This window comes from Episyrphus balteatus, chromosome 1, assembly GCF_945859705.1.
Source record: "Episyrphus balteatus chromosome 1, idEpiBalt1.1, whole genome shotgun sequence".
In the NCBI taxonomy this organism is placed as follows: Eukaryota; Metazoa; Arthropoda; class Insecta; order Diptera; family Syrphidae; genus Episyrphus; species Episyrphus balteatus.
The window spans coordinates 98,802,004-98,819,326 of record NC_079134.1 but is presented as its reverse complement, the minus strand read 5'-3'; the positions used below and the strand labels follow the sequence as shown (position 1 = coordinate 98,819,326).

The window sequence follows — 17,323 nt, the reverse complement described above, 5'->3', positions numbered from 1 at the left end:
CTGGTTAAATTAGGTTAAATTTTTTTTTTTCATGGCAGAAAAGAGGCAGAGAAAAATATTAAACAATATGAAATGTTTTTATTCACCTCAATAGCTTCAAAAATTTTACACGGGGTTAACTATTTAACGCAATTCACACGCGGCCTAAATGTATCTTTCGAAAATGTTCAATTGTGAATGAAAACTCTGTGGGAACTGATTTTTTTTTTTTTGAGAAGTGCTTGTATTTTATGATGGGAAGAAAAAATGGAACGGGATCCAAGGAATTCATCGTTCGGGAGCCCTTCTCCCAAAAATATTTCTCGTGAGTTTTCATTTAGAATTCAGCATTTTAGAAGCATCTTTAAATATTTTTCAAAAAAAAAAGGTAGACAAAATTTTTACAATTAATTAATATTTATTTTCTTTCTACTTAGGATACACTACACAGTTTAACGTAAGTTCAGATAAGTAAAAAGAAAATAAACACATATCGATTTGTATGCTCAAAAACTTTGCTAAATTGTAAATAACCTATAAAATAATAAAAACAAAAATTAAAATATATATATTATAGAATTATACGTATACACCTATTGAACCTGTTGTTGCTTGAAGTTGTTCAATTTTAATTTTATAAAATTTACAACCAACTACAAAGGATTATTGCTATACATATTATTATCAAGAATATTGTTCTGGAAATTGTTTATTGAATAATTGTCAACAATTCGTGATGGTATATTAAAATTGTCATTAGGGATGGGATCAGATTTTTTTTCCAAAACTGGAGATAAATGTATGTTTTCGAGATTGGAACTATTGTGTTGTAAAGTATTTTGACTCAAATCTACTGGCATAACAGTTTGTTGTGATTTGTTATCGCTGTCGTTACATTTGATATCGGTCGCATTTGAAGAACAAATTGTAAGCTCTTTAATTGACGGTGATAACACTTTTTGGTATGATGACGTTTTTTTTTGTTGAACAGACGTTACAATAGGAGATGGAATCTTTTCAATTATTTTGGGAGCCGTTGTTGTTGTCCTTAAATTTTTTTGTTCACCTGCTTCCTTTGATACTTTTGGTATACGAAATAATCTTAAAATACTCGTTCTCGATAGTTCTTTTGCTCCAGATTTGTTCACATTGTTCAAGCAATTTTGAGTGACCTCAGAGGATTTTATATTCAAGCTTTCGACATTGGTTCTATTGTTTGATCCATAAGATTTTAAAAAATCTGTGAATTTACTGACAAATTTTAAGTGTAGTTCTTGATGTTTAGAGCTAATGTTTGGCAGCGGTGGATGGTTTGCGTTTCTTGGGCCTTCTTTTATAAAGAGAAAAGAAATAGAGAAGAAAATAATTAAGTTAAAACGTAGGTTAGGTTAGGTTGTAAATACGTTCTAAAAGTTTTTTTTATTGTAATTTATATGTTATGTAATTTATATGTATATAACAAATATTTTTTGGCAGTATACATCACAATCTTAACTTATACTTAAATCTTTAAGGAGAAAATAGTACTGCAGGTAATAACCCGTAAGTGTGTAAATATTAAATCTTGATTTCCTTCGGCCTCTTCCGTTTTGCTTCAAAATTATTATTACTACTCCTGGGACGTATTTAGTTTTTAGAGGCATTATGGGAAAATTTAAAAATATATTTATTAGGGTTCTCTTTTTGATTTTATACTCCGATTGCTAGACATCTCTAGAATGTACTTATCAAATATGAGCTCTTTGTATTCGCAATGTTCAATTTTTACTTTATATCAATCTTCTACAAAAAAATCATTTTTTTATAAATCGAATTTTTAGAAAATGTCTTTACATATTCTTGTAAGAAATTGAACGCTCCACAAAAAAGGCCTTATACACTTTTTTCATTTATCTAATCGTTTAAAAGATATTTGAGGTCCAAAAATTGAGAAAATCTTTTAAAATTCGTTTTTGTTCTTAATTTAGTAACAAATTGAAAAACAATTAGTAACAAACGGAAAAGACATACATGCCTATTACAGAAGACGCAGTGACTCAGTCCCCGGGAATCTACTCGATCCGCAACCGAATCAAATTTCAATCTGTGAACTCCCCGGGATGAACTGTATTATCGATCCACGAAAACACACTAAACTGCTTACCGACATATGTCATTGTTGACGTTTACATAGCCCAATGTCATTCTATCACTTCCGCATCGGCGGCTACGAAATCTTGTGAAAGTGAATCTCACTCCCGCCGCAGTGCGGGAGGCCAAAGTTAAAAAAAATAAGAAAAACATTTTTTTACTTTTCAAAATTTTCTAATTCACTGAAAAGTCATTATTATCAAACAAGCAAGATGTATTCTTGTAGGGGCTTAAACGTTCCACAAAAAAGTCATTGGCATCAAATTAATTGCTTTAACCTTTTTGAACATATTCGTATCCAAACTCCTATGTCCACTGATTTCAGTAGTTTTCTTATGACCAGTATTAATGAAAAAAATTTATGGGACCTTTTTTGTGGATCAATCTGTTTCCTACAAGAAAATGTGTTGTTCGTTTGATTACACTGGTCGACAACGAAAATAGAACTTAAACGAAAACCTACTTTTCTAAACGATTTTTGTGTGCTGAGTCCGAAGTCAAAATTTCACTGTCACGTCACGTTTTTGCAAAACTTGAGTATAAACAGGTCAAAAACGCGTTTTTTAGTACATTTGACGTCGAATTACATCACCGTTAAATTCTTTTTGCAAATCAACTTATGCAATCTGAAAAGGCCTAAAGGTATTTACTTTTTTCAAAATTATTTTTTTCTCAAATATATTTAAAAAAGAAATTTGTGATACATATCTCAAAATCTTGATTGTTTTTTAAAGTAATAAATGGTTTTTTGAACCAAATTTAAGTTTAAGTCTTCTTATTTGGACTTAAAAAAGCAACATATTACGGAAAAATGTATATTTTTGACTAAACATCAAAAAGAACTAAATTGAAAATTAGTTTTTGAGACTTTATAGCGAAAATTGTGATGAATATAGCTAAAAAACTAGACGTGATAGAATAAATCTTTAAACAGTTGTTAAGGTCACCTAACAAAGTTTTTGCTCCCGACTTTTTTTTTTGTTTTTTGCTGACCAGTGTTATTATAATTGTTCAATTTGTTACATAGTTAAGAACAAAAAACGAAATTTGATTTATAAGAAATTGATTTTTTTAAATAAAAGATTGATGTAAAAAATTGCGAAGCGGAGGACCTTCTCATTAATATAAAGAGCTCATATTTAGTGAGTATATTCTAGAGGTGTCTAGCAGTCGGTTTTTCGGAATATAAAATAAAAAGAAAAGAATTCCGTTTTTTTGACCCACCCTAATATTTATAATTGGTAACTTCTTCATAATTAACCTAGAATAATAATTCGTAGTTTCCTTTGAATTGATGAATTAAAGAAAATATGGAAATAACTCTACTACTAAAAAAATGTGCTTTTAAGTTTGCCTTTTCAGTATATTTGTTTGATAAACTGAATTCAAATAACAAACTTTGTAAAAACTTCAAGTGCGAAATTGTATTAACACAAAATGCTTTATCAACATTCTATTTGCAAACATGAATTTATGAAGGTTTTAGAATACGCATTAGGGTGAGTCAAAAAATGGAAATTCGTTTTTTTGATTTGGTACTTCGAAAACTCGATTGCTAGACACCTCTAGAATATACTCACCAAATATGAGCTCTTTATATTAATGGGAAGCTCCTCCGCTTTTCAATTATCCATTTTTACATCAAGCTTCTACCAAAAAAAAAAAAATAATTTTTTTATTAATTGACTTTTTAGCCAATTTTTTACATATTCTTGTAGAAAATTGAACGCTCTACAAAAAAGGTTGAATACACTTTTTTGAATTATCTAACAGTTTAGTAAATATTTGAGGTCCAAAAATCGAGAAAATCTTTAAAAATTCGTTTTTTGTTCTTAATTTTGTAACAAATTGAACAATTATAATAATCAAACGCGCATGACATATTCTTGTAGGAAACAGATTGCTCCACAAAAAAGGTCCTTATAACTTTTTTTTATTAATCTAATCATTTGAAAGATATTCGAGGTCAAAGTTAAACAAAAATATAAAAACTTTTTTTACTTTTCAAAATTTTCTAATTCACTGAAAAGTCATTATTATTAAATTACTAAGATGGATTATTGTAGGGGCTTAAATGTTCTACAAAAAAGTGCTTGGCCTCAAATTGGTTGCTTTAACCGTTTAGAAGATATTCGCATCCAAGTCGCAATGCATAGGGATCATAAGAAAACTATTGAAATCAGTGGGCATTGGTTTGGATGCGAATATCTTCTAAACGGTTAAAGCAACCGATTTGATGCTAAGGACTTTTTTGTAGAACATTTAAGCCCTTACAATCCAAGTCGCAATGCATAGGGATCATAAGAAAACTATTGAAATCAGTGGGCATTGGTTTGGATGCGAATATCTACTAAACGGTTAAAGCAACCGATTTGATGCTAAGGACTTTTTTGTAGAACATTTAAGCCCTTACAATAATCCATCTCACTAATTTAATAATAATGACTTTTCAGTGAAGTAGAAAATTTTGAAAAGTAAAAAAAGTTTTTATATTTTTGTTTAACTTTGACCTCGATTATCTTTCAAATGGTTAGATTAATAAAAAAAGTTAAAAGAGATCTTTTTTGTGGAGCAATCTGTTTCCTACAAGAATATGTCATGCGCGTTTGATTATTATAATTTTTTAATTTGGTACAAAATTAAGAACAAAAAACGAATTTTTAAAGATTTTCTCGATTTTTGGACCTCAAATATCTACTAAACTGTTAGATAATTCAAAAAAGTGTATTTAATCTTTTTTGTAGAGCGTTCAATTTTCTACAAGAATATGTAAAAAAAAATTGGCTAAAAATTGAATAAATAAAAAAATATAAGTGTGGTGCTTATTTTTGACATGCAGTTGTATAGCCGCCATCCGGTTGGAAATACTGAGCAAAATGTTCTCTATTTTTTTCAGATTTTTATTTGAATCCCTTCCTCTCCCGGATTCAACGAACATTTTCATGTCAAACATATCCTTTGATTATAGGTCATTTTATTTGGGGGCTTTCTATTAGACTTCCGGATTGTACCGGGAGACTTAGAAGTTGAAATAAAAATTCGCAAAAATTAGAGATTTTTTAAGAAAAAACACGAATATTGTTGAAGAAGACTTGTATAAGTTGACTACACTTTTTAGAACACTCTTTAGCCATTAACAGAATGCAACTGTACAATTTTGTGTTGATTAAGAGAGGGAAAATCTTTGATTCTTGTTTAAACTTCAAAAGTATTTATTCCTAATTTAATAGCCTAAGATAATATAAAAATAATTATAATAAGATCAAATACTAAAACTATAAATTAAAAATAACTTTTTTATAAATTTTATAAATCACAAAAATTTTGCACTTTGATTTTTGGATAGTTAATTATCTTTATTAAGGTAGTTATTTTGTGTGAGAGTTGTATATAAGATTAAATAATATATTATATAAACAGTTATAATGCATATATAATTATAATGGTTTAAAAAAAAAAAACCGGACATGCAAAAAAATGTGATTGCTGTTAATGAGAGAAATTAAAATTCACATACCTCAGGTTTTTTTAGTTAAACATAATATGTACTAAAAATATCTGTTATAGAAATTCATTGTGATCTTTTTTTTATTTGGTTTGGACATTGGTGAATTTATTTTTTAGTAGATATTTGAAAAAAATGTGTTTTGTTTCATTTTTTAGTACATGCTATAATTCCAATCATGTTTTCTTACGCATTTGAATCTCAGAGTGCTAACAACACCGCTTCTGTTATATCGTAGCTGGAATTGTATGTTTTTTTTTTTTTATATAAAAATTAAATAAATATAAAATAAGAAAAAAAAATAAATAAATCGCAAAATTTTACGCAAAGTTTACCAATTTTACACGATTTAGCTTTACGTGTACATCAAAAACAAATCTACAATTTGAGCAAATAAAAATTAAAAAAATAAACAAGTTTAGTTAATGATGATATATATAACAAAATAAAACAACGAAACCATTTTCGATAAGAAATAGAAGTTAAATACATATGTAGTAAGCTATTACGAGTATACATATTTATCAAAATTATTCAAAACCTTTTAAAATTGCAATTCGAGTAAAAAATAATTTTTCTTTCGCAGCAAAGATAAGGTTAAGTAAAAATTCCGTTTAAGCACATACTGAAGTATGTATGAAGAATTGTAAAAAAAAACTTTTTTAAATAACCATGTATTACATATTTGAAATTAAGGCCAACATCACCGTTCACAATAGTCGAAATGGCACGTTGTTGTGGCGATTGAGATATAATTTTCATTAATTTTAATATAATTTAAATGTATTTAATTGCGAATAGTTGTAAAGTTTTTGAAAAAAATATTTCGTCAATGTGGGATGTATGAATTACTTACAAATCTATATATAACTATGTGAGAGTACCTCCCAAGTCAAATATAGGACATTCAATGGCATAATTGTGTAACGTAAAAATACTTGTGCCAATTACGTAGGGAAGGTTGGGACACTTTTGACGGTGGGGAACATTTACTTTAACAATTGTAGACAGACAGTTGATTTTTAAATCAAATTTTTAATGGCGTTGTTGATCAAATTGTTTGCTCCTACCATATACGAATTAATATAGTTCTCTTTCAACAACTGTGGTGCCTAGAGCATTTTTTTTATATTTATGTGATTTTGTGTAATTTTGCTCGAGGTAAGCGATATTTAATTTTGTGATAAAATAATTTAATGTGTGTTCAATTCAAGTTGTAGTGTATTATAATTATAAGTTACAATTATAGTTTTAAAATAGATATAATTTTTTTTATAAAAAAAACAAGTGTGGGGCACTTCCGACGATAGGACGTGGGGCACTTACGAAAACATGAACTTTTATACCGTGCAATGAATTCCTTTTTACCGTTATCGATAAGTTATTGATACTTTGTGATCTAATTTGATATATACCCTGCTCGTATGTATATTAGAGTGACCACAACTCCCATAGAAAACAATTTTTGTCGAATTTTTTTTGGGCGAACCCCATAAAATGTTCCGTTTTTGCAGATTTTTAGATAGCCAAAATTTCAGCTCGATTGGATAAGTCTAAATGGTGCCGACACTCGCTTAAAGTATCAAAAAATTTCTGTTTTTCCACTGTTTTTCGAAGAAAATTATATTATATATAATAATTTTATCAACAATAGTAGCACAGAGTAAAATTGACTGAAAAACAAACAAAAAGGGCACCCATTGGGGGTTGAACCTGCTTTGTTTTTTTTATAGAAAAAAAAAAAATAAAATGCAGTTGTAAAATACATAATTGTTGATTTTTTTATGAAGTTTAGCTTCACGAGTCGTTTCGTTGGTAGTTCAATAATTTTATTAAAATAAACTCGCGCTTTTTTGCTAATTTTACTTTGTATATAAAATAAATTAACTTAAAATAAAATGTGAGTATTAATTCTGTTGCGTTTTTGTTTTAATATTAAAAGAAGTTTTAAGAATTTTATGTGTTTTCCACATATATTTTGTGTTCGTTGATATGGCATTTTCAGCAAACACCCGAGAAAAAATTTTTCTTGTAGGCTATCCGTCTCATCAAATAACACTATTTTTTAATTTGCGAATTGTAAAATTAAATTTAAAGGATGCAAAATATTGTGAACAAGGAAACATTGAACTTTTTCAGCCGATTGAAAATAGACACAAGTTTTCTCAAAGCACCTCCAAATCTTTTGCCCGGAAACCCGCATTTTAAAGAAGGCTTTAAAAAAGTGCAATCACATATAGTCGTAAATGACATGGCAGAAAGAGGAGTCAAATTAATAACCGATTTTAATAATCGTTTAACTAAAGATGAGGAACAAAAACAATATGTACTTCAAGTAGTCAGTGAGTGCCGAAAATTGTATCCTGATGCTTCCAAAACTACTTTAAGTAAATCTCTTGATACATTTTTTTTTAGTATTTACTTCATTAATTATGTATAAGAAATGTAATGCGGACTTTTCACGAATCGATTTTTGGCGTGCGGCGAGGCTTTTCGACTCGTGTGAACGTAATTCGCAGGCGACTAAAGTGACAATCCCTATAGAAAAATCCTAGTCGAACGACATATCGTGCGGCTAAAATCGACTCGTGAAAAGTGGGCATAACACGATATTAAGTTTTTTTTTTTTTTTAGAAATCTGTTAAAGGTTTCGTTTTTTTGTTAAAACAGTTAAAAAAAAAAGTTTCATTTTAAATCGAGTTTGCACTTCAGCTCTTTTTGAGGTAAGTACTGAAAATTTAAATTGATGACAATATTTTTTTTTTTAGTAAAACTAAACAAATTAAGCATCTGAGTTATGTGTAACAACACTACCTTTAATTGTATACATAAAAAGTGAAAATAACCCCATCTGTTTGGGAGCTAGAGCTAATTTTCTTCGAAAAATAGTGAAAAAACAGAAAGTTTTGATACTTTGAGCGAGTGTCGGCACCATTTAGACTTATCCAATAGAGCTGAAATTTTGGCTATCTAAAAATCTGCAAAGGCGGAACATTTTATGGGGTTCCATCGACCAAATTTCGAAAATCGATTTCTTGCGGTCACTCTAATGTATACTAAGGTGGTTCTTATAGTATTGTTGTTTTTTTTAACGAAATTCCGCGTTGGATGGCTATCAATTAATTGTAAATAGCGAAAAAAAAATCTCTCCCGGTACAATGAGCGAGTCTAATGGAATACCCCATATAAAACTACCTATACAAATTTATAAGTTTTACATGTAAATTTTACGTTAAATCCGAGAGAGGAAGGCAAAAAAATCTAAATAAAAAATAGTGAAATTGTTTCTCAACATTTCCAACCGTTCATGTTCCCAATAAGGACCACCCTAATGAATACGTATATATATTCGTATAAAAACTTTTTCAAATTTTAATTTAAACATAAATTTCTGAAGTAGCTCAATTAATTTTTTAGAAGAGGTTCGTGCATTTTCATACTTGCAGGGCAGCTGCTTGTGTAATCAATTTATATTGAAAGTTTTGAATGAACAACAACAACTTGTGAGTGTTACCACCAAGTTCATAGGCTGGAGTTATAGCTATTTCACGGGGACCAACCCGATCATCAGACTCCTTTCAGTGGTGCTAAGTCGCTTCCTTCCAACCAAATTTTTTTAATATTTGATTTGATTTTTGATCCTTGGTTCTTACCCAAAAGCAAACATTTTGCCAAGTTTCATGAGAGCAACAATTTTTTCTTTTATTTGTTGATTTTGTGTACTATTTTGCTTGTAAAATAATATAATAAAAAAAATATGTTTTTTGTTTTACTTTTTGTGTCGTCGAGTATGCCCCACGAGTACGGCGAAAGGGTCCCACGAGTCAAGTTTTGTGAATTCCTTTAGTTAAATTATGAAAGCTTTGCATAAAACAAAAATCTCGTTATGCGTTTTTATACGCAAATCAACAGAAAATCTGTCGTATCTACCCCACATAAAAATAAAAAAAAAATGGAGGTTGTTTTTTTTTTAATTTCTCATGCTTGAGTTAAGTTAATGTTATGTATTTTTGTGTTTTACATACGTTAATTAAAATAATTTGCAAAACAACTTAAAAAAAACATGCATAGAATGAACTTTTTAAGTAATAAAATGATAAATCAGTACATAAAAAATCCATTACACTTAATTTTTTTTCTCTAATTACACTAGTTTACAAAAAAATAAAAATTTTTTGGGCACCAAGTGACGTTATACTTTTCGTATAGATTTGAGCCCAGAAAACTCGAAAATCTCACCTAAAAAAATATTTATATATAGGTTTTCGTTTTTTGTCGTAGTGTGTTTCCAGCCTACTTAGTATTCGGGCTATATCTTGAGTAATAAATGACTAATCTGAACAGAAAAGCCGGCCCCTGAAGGATAAGTAAATAAGCAACAAACACTAAAACAACTTTTCTGTGTCACTCCAGATGTTTAAGTGCAATCTATTAAAACATTTTAAAAAAATCGATTTTTTTAAGGATATTTTTGCAAAAAAAAAATTTATTACTGAAATAAAAAATCAAAATCTTTTGAATCCTCATAGTTTCAATTTTTGTATATATAGTACAATTTCTGGCAAAGATAAAAAGATAATTTTCTTCAAAATCTATGGATAAATTATAAAGATACCTATGACCATTTTTGTAACGATCAATATTTTAGACTTTTTCTGTTACTTTTTGAGTTTCTATCTATAACTTGGAAAGCAAGCCGAATTTGAAAATTTATAGTAACTATAAAATCTTCCGAACATTTAAATGCGATTTTCCAAAAAAGTTAAAATGGCGAATACGGCACTTCAACACTAGGGCAACGTTATATGTACAGTACAAGGTTTCAGTTCGATACGATAGTTGGAAGTAGGTTAAAATTGAGTTGCGGTGTTGACCCCCAATGCCCATCCCCGGACAGCCAAAATATTGTGTTGTCATCCGAACTACATATCCTCGCCCTAGTATTGAAGTGCCATATACGCCATTTTTACATTTTTGGGAAATCGATTTTTTAGTATGATTTATAGCTAAAATTTATCTTTTATATACGTTATTGGACATCTCAAATTCGTTTAGTTTTCAAAATATTTAAATTTTTGTCCAAAATGAGTTTGCAGTATATGCCATGTAAATAAGAAGTTTCTTTCAATCATACACGTACGTAAAAAAAAACATAACCACATTAAGACGTACGTCAAAACAATTCTCAAAATGTTCGTAGATTGCATTAAAAATTTGACGTTATTGCCAAAATTTGGTGTTTACGTCAAAAAAATACGTGAAGATATCAGCAACGAAAAAAGATAAAAAAAAAACGGATAACAGATTTGAAAAGAGCTACCTCGAAGACATAAGACTGCATATACGATGCACGGCATTCCAATACTAGTGTGACGATATGTGCACAAAGTTTCAGTTCGATACGATAATTGGAAGTGGGTCAAAATTTAGTTCCAAGATTTTATTACATTATTGTTACATAGTTAGTTAGTTTTTTTCAAGTGAAGCTAATAAAAGCGTATTAAAAATATATTTCATCCAACTTAATATTTTTGTTTTGCAATGAAAGGGAAATAGTAATGAATACAGAACAAAAATTAGCATTAACTTTATATCATCAGAACTCAGTTGTTTTTTATTTACATTCAAAATTAAAAAAAAAAAGTTGGCTAGTAGTATACGACAATTTTCTTCGATTTGGGAAGCCAATCGTTTTGTAAATTGAAACAGTTTTCCATTTAAATTTTTTGAATAGTAATTCTAGTTAGTTAGGTATTTATACCAGAAGCATTGAAACCGTTTTTAGTCAACCGGGCAAGATGACATAACGTTCGACCATTCAAGTTGTAGTAAAAGTAAAACAGCTAACATTTCTCTCTTACTGCCAAGACACGTTGATGTTAACGATAACAACGCAAGTGACAGGATTTAATTCGAAAAAAGTGGCACTTTTCTGTCACCTATAATCTTATAAGTTCCTGTGTCATTAAAATTTAACATTCCGAGCATGTCTTTGTTGCAGTTGCTGTAAAAAACGCATTGGTTCAGAAACTGTTACAAAGATAGAGTTAATCTCTATCTCTGTACAGCGGTATTTATCTTCAATGGTAGTATGTCATCTTACTCGGATGTCATCTTCAATTGGACTTGCTTTAAATTAAATATTTAAAATATTCTGTTTGAATTTATTTCTTATAAACCTTTATAACAAATAAAAAAACAAACGATTGAAATTATTTTCAGATTTAAAGAATAAGTATGTATGTCATCTTGAGGAGAACTCTCCTTCCGTCTTATTTAGCTCTTCAACCCTAGTATACAAATCCGATCATTTTTTCAGAATATACGCCATCTTAAGTTAAGTATAGACAGTTAAAATATTGTTTAATAATATCCATAAATGTTTTCGTCTGACAATATTTAAGCTTAGTACATACAAATATAAGTATTTTAAACGGAAAGATCAGATACTGACATTGATCTATACTTAGATAAAGAACCCATTTAAAATATGTATTTTCGGAAAAAAAAACTTCGAGGTGATATTGGATAATTTAAATTGAAAATAATAATAACAATACAAAAACAACTAAATCCCTGTGAATAAAACAAAACTTTTGACTGCACAACTTTCAAGTAGGAAGTAAAATCAATTTTCTTCTATTTTAAAATTTAATATACAGTTTTGCGCTACACATTCTAATGTTTAATTATTTACGCCCTTTGAGTTTAAACAAAAAGAAATCGTGCACTCATTATAGGTGAGAACTTTAAATCATATGATAATTTCTTCGATTTTCTGAGAAATAGCAAAGGAGTTTTTCTTTTTTAGATCCGAGCTGAGCTGTCAAAAAAATTGAATTTTTTTTTTTTATCTCAGACATATCTGAGTGCTCAACTTTTGTTTCTTTTTTTCGATCCTTGGTCAGAGCTCGATCTACGACCTCAGGAAAAAAGACGTAGCAGATAGAGTTAAATGCTGAGCGCGGCCAACTTGATTTATTTTTTTCATGTCATGAGTGAGATGATACGTGAAAAAAAATAAAAGCAGTAGAAATGGTGGAAAAAGCTAGTTGTTCTCCGACTAAAAGTAAAACATTTATTATTTTATTAAACTATTTCATTAAATTTGAGCCTGAGCTCGATGAGCTCAGGCTCTGGTCGGTGCTCTACTCAGAACTAAAAAAAAAACGCCTAAGGTGTTTTTTATCCCTTTTTTTTAAGTGAATAAATATCTATTATAAATTCCCGGTGCTTTTCTAAATAAAAAAAAAAACTGATTTAGTGCAATTGTCAACTCAATACGTAATCTTAAGAGGGGGTGTACCGTCACATAAGCCGCTCAACGTTTATAAATTGGTTGATAACTTTATTTTGTGTTTGTTTCTTACTCAGACTAAAAATTAAATTTTCAATTCTCTGGATCGTGATTGAATCAAACTAAGGATTAAAGCTATTTTGAAAAACTAAAACATTGTTTTTTAGAAAGAAAAATAGCATAAGTTACGATTAATTTTTTTCTATAAAAAAAAAAAAACAAAGTTTCAGTTTTTCAAAATATCTTTACTCCTTATTTTGATCCAATCTCAATCCAAAATAGAATTAAAAAAAATAAAATTTTTAGTCCGAGTAAGAAACAAACACAAAATAAATAGGTCGTACCAAAACAACGACCAAAATTAGCGCTCTTTATGGTCTCTAAATTACAATCGCTCAAATTAAGAAATTATAAGGAATATTTTAAGCCTTGTTTATTAACTAAATAACAAAATTTATTTTATTCGATTATCTTTACAAATGTGAAAGTTATCCACCAATTTATAAATGTTGAGCAGTTTATGTGACGGTACACTTCCTTAAGATTTTAGATGATATTAGCTGTGTTTTTTTGGCATTGCTATACGTATCCGCAGTTGGCGTTTATATGCATTACAAAAACAACACGCAGCTGCCGATAGGAATAGAAGCTAAACAAAGCTGCGGATAGAAATTTGATGAAGTGTATAAATATATGTTTTCCTTTCTCTTGGTGCGTGCATATGAATTTTTGGTCAATGTTGATATTTGAGAAAGTCGACTCAAAGCCAATACAGCGAGTATGCATTTTTGGAAATTTTCACTTTAATGCGTCATTTAACTTGTTATCGATCCCTCATTCGCTGCATCGATGCTAATGCTCCATCTGTTGCCTCGCAGCCTAAACTACGAATTTCTGATGCACGAGTTACATGTTACAAAAACTTGAAGCCAAGATATATGATTTCGAAAAAATAAACAAAAGATCCGGAACAGTTAAAGTGTAATTTACGTACATGCATACAATTGGGTTTTGATTTGGTCAATATCTTATAACTTTAAACGAGCTAAAATTGTTTATATATATACAGCCTAATTTATAAACGTAGTATAGATAGTGCATAACACTATACACTCTTTATAATGTTTTTAAACAGAAAATTGCTATTTATAAAATTTATGCAACGTTGCATAGAAGTTGTATAAGCTAAAGGCGTTTTAAGGTTGTTTAGAGCCTAAATAAGAATATTTTTTACTCAAATGTCATTTGAAAATCACATCAAAAAAAGAAAAAAAAAAACAGCAATCATTTGTATATTTTTCTTTTAATTGAAGAACTCATTTTTGGCATTTGATTTGATTAATTTGAAATGAATAAAAACAAAAAATAAGAAGTTGTGTTTTTTTTGAAATTTTAACCTAATTAACTTTTTCATTTTGCGTGTTGTTTTTTTTACATAGAAATTGATTCATGTTCGATGTACCTATGTATATCTTTTTTATTGGTGTACTTTTTTTGGATTTCAAATATTTGCATGTGAAAAATTTGTTATCTAGTGAAACAAATGAGGAAATGTGTTGTTTTTTTTTTGAGATTTTCTTCCTCATAGGTATGACATCGAGAACTTTCACTCACGTTTTTCTTTTTTTTTTGTTTTGTTTTAATTTTTTGTTTATTTTCGGAGCAGATGGAGTTATTTCATCGACAGATGGAGTTGTTTGTCGTGATTAAAAATACTAATTTTCCAGTTTTAGTACTTATTTGGACACAAACCTAGCATGACTATAATGGATAGGAAAATGTTTTATAAATGAAAATTTATGTAACGTTGCATAAAGGCTACATAAAACCTTATGCATTGTATAACTATGAAGCTGTTTAGAGCTATTTAGTGAAATCTAATAAATGAGACTGATAGTATATATAAATATATATAAAATTGGGATCTCAGAAACGGCTCTAACGATTTCGATTAAATTTTCAGGGTTTGTTCATCTAAGCGAGTAAAAAGTTTTGGAAGTATTTTTGGAAAAATCCGCCCACTGCCACGCCCACTTTTTTAACATATAAGTTTTTTCGGGAACGGCTCTAACGATTTCGATGAAATTTTCAGGGTTTGTTTATATAAGCGAGTAAAAAGTTTTGGAAGTTTTTTTTTTGAAAAATCCGCCCACTGCCACGCCCACTTTTTTAACATATAAGTTTTTTCGGAAACGGCTCTAATGATTTCGATGAAATTTTCAGGGTTTGTTCATCCAAGAAAGTAAAAAGTTTTGGAAGTTTTTTTTTTGGAAAAATCTGCCCACTGCCAAGCCTACTTTTTTAACATTTAAGTTTTTTTTCGGAAACGTCTCTAACGATTTCGATGACATTTTAAGGGTTTGTTTATCTAAGGGAGTTAAAAGTTTTGTAAGTATTTTTGGAAAAATCCGCCCACTGCCATGCCCACTTTTTTACCATAGAATTTTTTTTAAACTTTAAAGATTTCGATGAAATTTTGAGGTCCTCTAGACATTTTGGAAGTATTTTCTCTTATATTAGTTTTGTTTTCGCAGAGAGAGATTCAACGACTTCAATAAAATTTTGAGGGATGGTTCCATGTTTTACGCATTGTTCTTTTTTTTTTTGTTACAATAACTAAACAAAATTTTTTAGATCATGACTTTTTTGATCATGTATTGATCATTTATTCAGTTGGTTGTTTTTTGTTCTGAAAAACTCTGTTTTGTTGAATTCAAATTGTAATATTTTGTGATCTAACTGCAACTTAGGAAACTTTTATACTTTTTTGAAAACTACATTAACAGGGCAACTTTTTAAAATAATAAACCATTTTCACAGCGTAAAATTTTGTTTGCGGTGTTGGTCGCAAATAAAAGTTAGAAATAGATTTTTTATAAAACTTGAAACTTAGTTAATTTGCAGCGAAATATGGCGTATGGAATAAAAAATATTTTGATTAATTAATTGTTCCTAATTATTGGCAATGTTTTCGTAAAAGAATTAAAAAGAAAAAACAAATATCAATAATGGGCGCAGGAAGGAAAATACTGTTGTCAAGTAGGGATTTTTCGAAATTTTACAAGAATTGCATTAAATTGAAACCCGTAAGGATTTGGGAGGAACAAGGTTCCAAATTCTGAGAGCCCTTAAGTTCCCCAATCAGCATATTTCGTTTGATCCATTACTTTTGGGACACCCTATATAAGTAAAAAAAAGAAAGGAGTAAAGCATCCACTGATACTAGTTCATACTAGCTAGTTCACCCAAAAACATACTAAGTTTTCTAAACTCAGGATTTCTACGTGAACTCTAAAAAGAGGACATCACAATAGGCCCATCAGAGGCCGCAGTGATAAGGCGAATTATTCCCACCTCTCACCCTAATCTTAATCTTAATCCACTGATACAGAATAGAACAGAGGGTAAAAACAGTATTTCTTCATACTAAGCTTTGCCGACAAGGCTATACAAAAAAAAAAGATTAACTTTATATTCACCATCCAAAACTTTCTGACCCTTAAATTAAAATTTGAACAAAAAGGGATCTCATTGCTGTAAGCATTTTCGATAATGCAGATTCCTGTAGTCCTTCTATTCATTGCTGATCGTATATTCAAACTTAAATAAACTGGATTATAAAGTGGGAACTTTATAAACTTACAAAAATAAACCGCAAATAAATATTTGCAATCAAAAATGTTGAAAATATGGCAAAATATTTCTGGTGCAAACGTGATGCTTTGGTAAAGTAGTGTTTTCTTTTCATACAAAAAGTTGTGATGCAAAAGCAGTGATGCGTTTGTGAATTCAGCGTATACAAATTAAATGAGAAGCAAAATAATAAAATATACATAGTAACTTCTTATCTAAAATTATCACTAAAAATCTAAAACTACCAATAAAATCGAACTATAAATTATTTATGTTACTATAAAAAATAATTAAATTCAATACACCTACATAATATACAAATGTGTATATAATTTAAAAAAATATTCACTGGATTTGAATACATATACAATTATCTGAAACAGGACAAGTTCATATAGATCTTTTTTTTTCAATTATACATTATACTATAAGTTATTGAGCAGATTCAGAAACTTTAGGGACTAAATACTTAGGCAAATTTTGCGCCTCTGTGTGGTTAGCTGTCAAAAAACATCCTTCCAATTCAGGCAATTTTATTGGAAACTTTACTGGAACTGGAAAGTTAGGCAAGAAAAATCTGCCTTACTCGATTTACTCGTCTACCTAACATTCCGTTCAGGATATGAGGTTGACTAAATATTTAGTCCCTAACGTTTCCTGAACGTGCCCATTGTTTTTTGTTATTTGAAAATTAAAAAAAAAATATCTTTGTCATTTGTTGACTTTTCCTGGAATATTCGAAATATGTAAGTTAGAAATCAAAAGTGTTTGAAAATTAA

At 29.2% G+C, this 17,323-nt stretch overlaps 1 protein-coding gene across 4 annotated transcripts in view; it reads right to left on the bottom strand.

Annotated features, from left to right (window-relative positions):
- Positions 1–853: 853 nt before the first annotated feature.
- Positions 854–17,323, bottom strand: part of LOC129906937 (inner centromere protein A-like) — a 57,660-nt gene continuing 41,190 nt past the window's right edge. For 2 of the 4 annotated variants that reach the window (XM_055982930.1, XM_055982933.1), the window contains exon 11: positions 854–1,309. In XM_055982930.1, the coding sequence (XP_055838905.1) occupies positions 1,267–1,309 (43 nt within the window). In that variant the 3' untranslated portion in view covers positions 854–1,266. Of the gene's footprint in view, positions 1,310–5,626; positions 5,853–17,323 lie in introns of all 4 variants that reach the window. The other 2 variants (XM_055982932.1, XM_055982931.1) reach the window with 2 other exon arrangements.